A 9938-nucleotide genomic window follows, 5' to 3' on the forward strand; every position below is an offset into this window, starting at 1 on the left:
ACTTTTTTTTTTCTCTCTCTCCCTCCCTTTCCTTCCCCCGCCACTCTATAATGATAATATGTATGTAATATTTTTTTTTCTAACTTAATAATTTTAATATGTTAAAAGAAATGAAGCAAAGCTCCAAATTCGCTACAGTTTTTTTTGTTCACAAAGTTAGTTAAAAACATGTACAAGAGAGAAAGAGACAGATTTACACATAGGCACCGTGTTTGTCTTTGATCACCCAAAAGGAGTCGACGATCTTTCCGTCCTTGTCGTCGGAGACCTGTTCAAAGTACAAGTGAGTAGCGTTGTGTGCCTTCAGGCGAGTGTAGCCGTAATCCTGTAGAGAAATAATATGCAAATGGCGAAAGTTTGTTAAAAAGGAAGTTGGCAACATTCATGCAATTGGTTGGCAACACATCGGCAACGCTGTTAAGCGCTTGGCAACATTTCCAGTCACATTGCCTGGAAACATTTGCTAATATTAGGGAATAGTCTTCATCGCTTGCTAATATTTACTGTATTTATCGGATAAATGGAATGCAATAACTATGGCTAAACTTTAAGCAACATTTGCTGCACAATGTCAACAACTTCGCAATATGTTTTTCACGTCCCTTTGACAACGTTTGCAAATCTTCAGGAACTGCATCAACCGCTTCGCAACATTGTCAGCCAATTCAACCAATTCAGTTGGCAACATTTGCTGCACTTGTCAACATTGCCAACCGGTTGCCATCAATTCGAGTTACATTGGCAACACTTGCTGGCTTGCTGGCAACATTTGCTGCTTTTATAACTATTGAAACCAATTGGCTACAATGTGAACAACTTCGCCATATTTCAAGTCATTTAGGCAACGTTTGCCAACATGCAAAATCGTACTAGCATAAAACCGATTCAGTTGGCAACATTTTCTGCCTTTGCAACATTGCCAACCGCTTGCCATCAATTCGATCAACACTCGCTGCACTTATCGATAATAATAAGCAAAACAAAGAACAGATGGCAACGCTGGCGAAACTTACATTGCTGTGGAAGGCATTCCATTCGGGCAAAACTTTGGAGAAGGGCTCACGATTCTCATTGCATCCCGCCGAGCCAGTGATGATCTGTATGGGCGCCTTGGGATTCGTATAAGGCGCCTTAGCACTGCCGTTGTACACCTTGAAGTCGTAAATGGGCCAGAGACGTGTGTAGAAATGTTCATGGGCAAAGAACTCGACATCGACGCCATGTTTGTAGAAGAGATCCTCGAGGCCAAACCATTTCAATGTGGGCAATCCCTGGCGTATGTACGTCTCCAGTTGGCCATTGCAATCGTATTCCTTGTCATCGCTGCAGTACATCGGCCGATGGCCATAGGTAATGATCCACGGACGCTTGGCGCGATTCTCGGGCAAATTGGCCTCGGCCAGATCGCGTTCCAGCCAGTCGAATTGTTTGGTCAGCAGCTTCATGCCGTAGTTGAAGAAATAATACACCTCCGTGGAGAAGGAGACAAAGTGAATGGGGCCCATGTTGAAGCTATACCACAAGCTGTCGCCATTGCCGGGCATATTGAAGCGTGCGCGATAATTCGAGAAGTTGCTGCAAGAAGAGAAAGAAGAAGACTTTTTAGAATGCGAAAGAGGAAGAGAAGCCAAATTTGTGAGACAGCAAATCGACAAAACAAAAATCAGCAAATCCTGCTAACTTTTAACTTTGGAATCTAACAGGTATTTAGTAGTTAGTTAATCCTTCATCAAATCCAATAACTTACTATTTCTTTTTTTTAGACTTTTCAGAATGCGGAAGAGGAAGAGAAGTCAAATTTGTGAGACACGAAATTGAAGTGTATCCTGCTAACTTCTAACAGGAATCTAACAAGTATTTAGTAGTTAGTTAATCCTTTATCAAATCCACTATCTAACTATTTCTCTTCGTGATTGCCAAGAAGAGAAAGAAGAAGACTCTTCAGAATGCTTAAGAGGAAGAGAAGGCAAATTTGTGAGACACGAAATTGAAGTGTATGAAGTGTATAAATTGAAGTGTATTTAGTAGTTAGTTAATCCCTCATCAAATCCAATAACTTACTATTTCTCCTCGTGATTGCCAGGACAGACCATGTAGGGCACATAGGCGGCCACCGTTTCGATCTGACGCATAAACTCATCGCCCACTCTCGCATCATCCGTGTCCATGTCGTAGGCAAAGTCACCCACATGGATGATGGCATCGTACATGCCCATCTGAGAGTCACGCTGCAGCCGAGCCAAGGATTGCGCATTCTCGTTGCCCATGTCACCGTAAATGGCCAACGATGGCGACCAATTGTCGCCAAGTGGGGGCGTGGTGAATCTATAGATCGCCGACCAGCCGAGATCGCTGCCACAATTGTATTCGTAGCGTGTCTCCGGCTTCAAGGCGGACAACGTGACCTTGTGTATGTATTGAGTACGCGATTTATTGCCGCCATCGATGAAGCGTTCCCAGCTGCCGCTGACCGAGCTCCACTTGGACTGCGCGTGCTCCACAAAGTTGACGATTGAACCGTTGGTGGAGGAGCGCGTGGACCAGGTGACCACAATCTCCTGCAAGTTCTCTGCAAAAACGAAAGAGTAAAACATTGAAATACAGGTGAGTGTTCAACATGTCGTATGCGTAATTTAACTAGAGTATACATATGTACATATAAGCAAAGACTATATAATACATTATAATATTATTATATAGTCTTTTTGTGTAAGTTGCTACTTAAAAATTTTTAATTAAAAAGTAAGGTTTTTTTTATTTAAAGTAGAATATTGAAAAATATCGAATTTAAAATTTTGTTGTATGTATTTCCTCTAACTATAATTTATTATATTATAGTTTTTGATATACGTTTTTTGCTGGTACTTTAAAATTTTTACTAGGAACTTTAAATGGAAATATTGAGAAATATCGATTTTCAATTTTGTTGTTGGACTATAAGTTTTATGTTAAAAAATAAAAATAATGTTTCTTCTTGTTATAATGCTCTATATTAGATTATTATATAGTATTTGATATAAGTTATTGGCTGCTGCTTTATAATTTGTAATCGAAAAGTAACGCTGATGTTTTCTTTATTTAAATAGGAATATTGAGGAGTATCGATTTTCATTTGTATAAGAGTTGGATTATAACTTTTGTTGAAAAATAAAAATATTATATTTTTCTAAGTATAATTCATTATATTACTTCATTATATAGTCTTTTTATGTAAGTTATTTGCTGTTACTTTACAATTTTTAATTGAAAAGTAACGTTGATGTTTTTATTAGGGATGTGGAGAATTAACGATCTTAAAAATTTGTTTTGTTTAATAGTTAAACAATAGATATATATAATAGATTATAAGTTTAATATAAAAAATACAAATGATATATTTCTCCTAATCACACGTAAACAAATAATTCCATTTGAAATGTTTTGCAATAATCGCTTAATACATTTATTTGGTTAACAGGCTTGTGCGTAGTACTAAAATACGAATATAATATCAAAATATATGGATATGGATAGGAATATGGATATGCATATGCTTCGATGCAGCTTCGTTTAGACGCCGCTGTAGGCGCCATGGCTGTGCTTGATCACCCAGAAGTGATCGATAACAGCGCCCTTTTTGTCATCGGACACCTGCTCAAAGTACAAATGGCTGGCGTTGTGCGCCTTGAGTCGTAGATAGCCAAAGTCCTGGCTGTGAAAAGCGCTCCACGGCGGCATTCGCTTGAAGAACGGTTCACGTCCCTCCTTATTCCCTGCGGCACCCGTGATGATGTGCACCGGTGCTCGAGGATTAACGTACGGCTCCGCCAGTGATCCATTGAAGATGGTGTAATTGTAGAGCGGCCACATGCGCTCGTAGCAATGCTCATGGGCCCACAGCTCAACGTCCACGCCGTACTCGTAGAAGAGCGGCTCGAGGCCAAAGAAATTCAGTCCCGGCAATCCTTTGCGTACGATCGTCTCGTGATTGGCACAATCGTCGCCATTGTCATTGCTGCAGTACATCGGACGATGGCCGAAGGTGATGATCCACGGTTGCTTGGCACGATTCTCTGGCTTGGTGGCCTCCATTAAATCCCGTTCGAGCCATTCGTATTGCATCACAATTTGCTTCAGACCGAATTGCGTGAAATAATACACTTCGGTGCTGAAGCTGATGAAGTGCACCGGACCGAGATTGAAGCTGTAGAAGAGATTCTCGTTGCCGCCGGGCATGCTGAAGCGATTGATGTAGTGCGAAAAGTTGCTGCAACAAGGCGAGGCATTAAACCGGGTAACGTAAGCATTACAAGTTCTATTATACTAATGATTAAGTTACGCTTAAATCTGCATTTTGCATCTTTTTTCTTCAACGATAATGATTTAGTTTAGGTACAAATTTAATAGGTTTTTAATTGCAAACCATAATGAAATGAATAAAGTTTTGTTCGTTTGATATATATATATATTTGATATATATATATATATATATATATTATATGGATTTTTGAGAAGCAAGAAATAATGAAATGAATTGAGGCTTGTTAATTAAAAAAAAGTCATTTAAAAAAAAAATAATTAAAGGGATTTCTGAGAAGCAAGAAGAAATAAAATGAATTAGAATTTCTTAGTTAGGAAATCTCATTTAAAATAAGAATAACTTAAAAGATTTTTGAGAAGCAAACCATAACGAATTAAATTGAGGCTTCTTAATTAAAGAAAAATCATTTTAAAAAATAATAATTTAATGAATTTTTGATAAACAAGAAAAAATGAATAAAATTGCACTTTATTAGTTTGATTTTTGAGAAGCAAGAAACAATTCAATTAATTGAGACTTGTTACTTAAGGAAAGTATTTTTAAAGATGAGTGATTTAATACATTTTTAGGAAGCAAAAAATAATGATTATAATAAATTTCTTTATTACACATACTAATTTTATTCTATCTAGTTTAATAGATCTTTAGAAGAGATTTTTAATGAACAAGAGCAAATGAAATGAATTTACATTTGTTAGTTTAGAAAATTCATTTTAAATACGAGTGAGCAACAAATAATTGATTAAAATTTGAAATTTCTATATTATACATACTAATTTGAAATATAATATATCTATTTTAATAGAGCTTAAACCGAGGAGAATTCAAAAAATACATATGCATATTAAAAATTTAAAGATATCTCTTTTTATTCACACATATGCAATTCAAATTGGGTTTTCTATTGTGTTCCAAATATTCATAAAAATTAAAACTCAAAACATTATCGTTGAAGAATACACAACATATCTTAAAGACGAACTTACTATTTCTCCTCGTGATTGCCAGGACAGACCATGTAGGGCACATAGGCAGCAATTGTTTCCACCTGACGCATGAACTCATCGCCGACGGCGCCATCCTCGTGACACATGTCGTAGGCAAAGTCGCCCACATGGAGGATGGCATCGTATTTACCTAGCTGCGTCTCCCGCTGTAGGGCAGGCAAAGAGGCGGCATTCTCCACGCCCATGTCGCCATAGATGGCAAACGAGGGCGACCAATTGCTGTGATTGAGCGGAGTGTGGAACCAATAGATTGCCGACCAGCCCCAATTGCTGCCACAATGATAGCTGTACTTGGTATCGGGTTTCAACTGCGGCAGCGTCACCTGTGCGTATGTGTGTGGAGGCAGGTCGATAACATTTGCTGGGGAGGCACGTCGATAGTCAACAACTTACACGATGAATGAACTGGGCGGCCTTCTTTGCGCCACCGTCGACAAAGCGAACGGGTCCTTGAGGTGATTTAACCACTTGATCTAGCTTGCTTCCATCGCTATACTCGCTGTACTCACAGATCGATTCGTTGGTGTTGTCGCGCGTGTTCCAGGTGACGACAATGTCCAACACGCTTTCTGCACACACAGAGTTCACACATTATTCACAAGCAAACGCCGTTTTTAATACTTTCACATATTTTATTCGAAATAAGTGACGAATTTTGAACGATTTCTGCGTTCTATAAAACTTATCGTTGTTATCGATCACTCGGACAAATGCAGAACAATTGTGTATTCTCTATTTTAAAACAATCTTACGTATTCAATTGTAATCACCACTTTCGTAAGCTTTCACATATTTAATTCGAAATAAGTGACGAATTTTTAACGATTTTTACGTTCTATAAAACTTATCGATCACTCGAACAAATGCAGATCAGTTGTGTATTCTCTATTTTAAAGCAATATTACATATTGAATTGTAGTCGCCGTTTTTTTATGCTTTCAAATTTATTTTATTTGAAATAGGTGACAAATTTTTAACGAGCTCTGCGTACTACAAAAACTTATCGATCACTCGGACAATTGTGTATTCTTATCTTAAAACAATCTTACATCTTTAATTGTGATAAAGGAAAAGCTTATAGATAGACATTCAAATGCGTGAAATCTGATATTTATGTATCAGACATCATTCTTTTTGTAGAAAGCTTAGTGAAATGCAATTCAAATATTTATTTTATTGCGCTCAGTTTACTTCAATTTAAAAGTATTCCAGCTCGTATTATAAAGGTGTTTAAAGTCACAAACAAAAAAAAAAGATTACATGATTTTATACATTTGTCAGATATTATTGACTTGAAGTCAAATCGTACAAAGAAATGCAAATATTTGTTCGCTTCAGCTTTTGTGCATATAAAGTGATAATGCAACCTGAATGTTTACACAAAATGAGAAATCAAATAACAAAGTGCAACAAAAGTTGCCTTGAATGTGAAAATTACAAATCATCGACAGATTTGCGCCTTAGCATAACATTATTTTATAAATTGTCTAATCCATAAAATAAAAAGTGTTTTGTGCCTCAGTTTCAAATACAGTTTGTGTTGCGTTGTACTGGGAATTGGAATTTGCAATTTACAATTTGCAATTGCAGTTGCAGTTGTTTATGGGATTGATTTGTTGATTTGCTATTACAGCTAAGAATGTTTGCTATGTTTTGTTGTAATACTGCCAAGTTGCTTCATTCAATTAACTATTGTGTGTGTGTGTGTGTTTGTTTGTGTGTATCGAAGATTCTCTTGGTCTATGGTTCGCTATAACTTCCGTGCTGCGACTTGATTAGCCAGAACTTGTCAATAATCGCACCCTGCTGATCATCGGACACCTGCTCAAAGTACAAATGGCTGGCATTGTGCGCCTTGAGACGCGTGTAACCGTAGTCTTGGCTATGGAATGCACTCCACTCGGGTATCTTGCCCTTGAAGGGTTCGCGTCCCTCTTTGCAGCCCGCCGAGCCCGTGATGATGTGAACCGGCGCTCGGGGATTCTCATAGGGAGAACCGAGCGAACCGTTGCGCACATTGTAATCATAGATGGGCCACAATCGTTCGTAGGAATGCTCATGGGCCCAGATCGCGACATCCACGCCGTACTCGTAGAGCAGCGGCTCAAGGCCAAACATGTGGACAAAGGGCCAGCCAACGCGCGTCAATGTCTCCGAGTGTGTGCAATCGTTGTCGTTCTCATTGCTGCAGTACATCGGACGATGGCCGTAGATGATGATCCACGGACGCTTGGCGCGATTCTCGGGCCGATTTGCCTCGGCCAGATCACTCTTAAGCCACTCGTATTGAAAGACCAGCGTCTTGAGGCCGTAGTTGAGGAAATAGTAGACTTCCGTGGAGATGCCAATGAAGTGCACGGGTCCCAGATTGAAGCTATAGAAGAGATTCTCGGTGCCGCCGGGCATGCTGAAGCGTGCGCGATAATTCGAAAAGTTGCTGCAATTCAATGTGAGGCAATGTGAGTTTCAAACATTCAGCAGCAGCAGCAGTTGCTCTGAGACAACTTACAACTTCTCTTCGTGATTGCCGGGCACAACCATGTAGGGCACATAGGCGGCCACCGTTTCGATCTGACGCATAAACTCATCGCCCACTCGCGCATTGTGCGTATTCATATCGTAGGCAAAGTCACCCACATGGATGATGGCATCGTACATGCCCAACTGCGTCTCCCGCTGCAGTCGGGCCAAGGATTGCGCGTTCTCGTTGCCCATATCGCCGTAAATGGCCAGCGAGGGCGACCAATCCGGCTCGGCGCTGGCCACAGTGCGAAATTGAAATTTTGCCGACCAGCCGTAGCTGCTGCCACAGTGGTACACATAGCTGCTGTTTGCCTGCAGCTCCCTTAACGTCACCTAAATGCAAAGCATTGAGTATGTGTGTGTGTACGTTTTTGTGTGAGTGTTAAGCGTACCCTGTGTATGTATTGCGTCGACTGCTTTTCGCCGCCATCCACAAACTTGTTGGCCTCACCATAGGCGCGCTGCTTGAGATCGCCGAGTCCATATTCGACAACGCTGCTCCTCTCATCATCACTCGACGGCGGAAGGCTGCGCGTCGACCATGTAACGACAATTTCGCTGGCGGTGCGTTCTAGTTTTTTGTTTATTTGGCGAGTGGCGGCAGGACGATAACGTACGGGAAACAAATGCAAAAAGCAAAAACATTTCTTTAAAAAACACTTTGTCGGCCGAAATAAAAACAAACAAACAAACAATTTGTGTGTGCAACAATTTAAACAATGGAATGTGCAAAGAATAAAGCGTACTTGAAATTGAATCGCGCTTACGCACTCTCTTTTTGATTTGTTTTCAATTTTGATGTCTTTCCGTTTTCGATTTTTGTTCTTATTGTGCCTTGCCTATCGCTTAGTGCTGACCTCTAGCTAGATTGCTTATGACTCTTAGGGCAAAGCAGCCACAAAATAGCCAACTGCTATGTTACTGATCCTTTAAATAGCCAAATGGCCCCCAACACTGACCCCACATTAGCCCTTTGGTTTGAGTGTGGCCTTATTACCATTTTATAATAATGCTTAACGTCCATCGTCTTTTGTGTGTGATTAATTGCTTATGCTAATAACTTATCAGCAGTGCAGCAGCCGCCTTTAAGTGACGCGCGCGACTTTTTCTTTCTTTTTTTTTGTTTTTGTTTACCACTTGTTACTGATATTGTTTCATTAGTGATGCATTTGTGATGTTCTATAGCGTTTGTTGGGGCGTAAACCACTGCAACTGCTTATTGCATTATTGTGGTTTGTGTGAAAGAGAGAATGATGAAGTTGTAATCACGCCATCGACAACAACAACAACGGCAACAACAGTGACCGTTAACTATTGCGCAGCAGTTTTTGGAACAATGGCAACAACAAACAGCAACTGAGGCAAATAATTAAGCTGATATCAGCACGAGAATATGCCGGCAAGTGGTGAGTGATTTTATTATATTTTACAGTTATCATTTCGTGGGGGGCTGCAAAGGCAACTAAGCTCAAGCGTACTTTGCATTTGCGATCGCCCATATTCATGTTTACACTTTTAACACCAATACATACATATCTACATTTTATATACATACATATATTTAACTTAAAAATAAAAAACGTATATGTAAGGCAAATACGTACCTCCAAATGCTAGATGCACTTGCTCCGGCTGATAGTGAACTATGTCCAGGTCCAATGCATTGTTGTTGCTATCCGGCTTTATCTCGGCTCTGCAGCTGAAGCAAAGCCCCAGCACAAGGCACAACAACAAGGTCAAATTTACCATTGTGTTCCCTGCTCTGATTTCCTTCTATTATCTTTGTTGTTGTTTACTCTTTTCTATTTGCTAAGCTATATGCAATAATGGCATTGCTAAATCGGTTCGTTCTATGCAATGCGAACAGCTGATGCCTCGACTATTTTTAGCGTTTGTTTATTAGAAATTATTCCACAATACTGAATTACTGCAGACGGCAGCAACGAAATGAAATGAACTGAATGTTTCCAGCAATTTATAGACAAAAACAAATACTTGTAATAGCGATGACAAAACATCGATAGCCCTCTCGATTTATCGATGCATATGAAACTAGAAATGGTCTCACTGCTTTCTGCTATCGATAGGGTGGGTTACCATACTCAGGG

At 39.7% G+C, this 9938-nt stretch overlaps 1 protein-coding gene across 3 annotated transcripts; it reads right to left on the reverse strand.

Annotated features, from left to right (window-relative positions):
* Window positions 1–68: 68 nt before the first annotated feature.
* Window positions 69–9819, reverse strand: LOC132796617 (acid phosphatase type 7). 3 transcript variants are annotated; one of them, XM_060807858.1, is made up of 4 exons: window positions 9435–9811; window positions 2062–2569; window positions 1014–1575; window positions 69–325 (listed from the first exon to the last, which is right to left on the reverse strand). In XM_060807858.1, exons 1-4 carry the CDS (start codon window positions 9577–9579, stop codon window positions 194–196), a joined length of 1347 nt encoding a protein of 448 aa, XP_060663841.1. In that variant the 5' UTR covers window positions 9580–9811; the 3' UTR covers window positions 69–193. The 3 variants fall into 3 exon arrangements, with proteins under 3 accessions (XP_060663841.1, XP_060663840.1, XP_060663839.1); XM_060807857.1 differs by lacking the exons at window positions 69–325; window positions 1014–1575; window positions 2062–2569 and adding exons at window positions 3417–4246; window positions 5287–5630; window positions 5701–5876 and having other exon boundaries at window positions 9435–9814; XM_060807856.1 differs by lacking the exons at window positions 69–325; window positions 1014–1575; window positions 2062–2569 and adding exons at window positions 6090–7744; window positions 7817–8163; window positions 8223–8401 and having other exon boundaries at window positions 9435–9819.
* Window positions 9820–9938: the final 119 nt, after the last annotated feature.

The sequence above is a fragment of the Drosophila nasuta genome, chromosome X (genome assembly GCF_023558535.2).
Source record: "Drosophila nasuta strain 15112-1781.00 chromosome X, ASM2355853v1, whole genome shotgun sequence".
In the NCBI taxonomy this organism is placed as follows: Eukaryota; Metazoa; Arthropoda; class Insecta; order Diptera; family Drosophilidae; genus Drosophila; species Drosophila nasuta.

Excerpts from the sequence above, each read along its gene's own strand:
- LOC132796617 (XM_060807856.1), bottom strand. The coding sequence starts at position 9,579 with ATGGTAAATTTGACCTTGTTGTTGTGCCTTGTGCTGGGGCTTTGCTTC. Across the intron at positions 8,402-9,434 it reads AGTGCATCTAGCATTTGGAG|AACGCACCGCCAGCGAAATT; the intron begins GTACGTATTTGC and ends ACAAAAAACTAG. Across the intron at positions 8,164-8,222 it reads CGACGCAATACATACACAGG|GTGACGTTAAGGGAGCTGCA; the intron begins GTACGCTTAACA and ends CTTTGCATTTAG.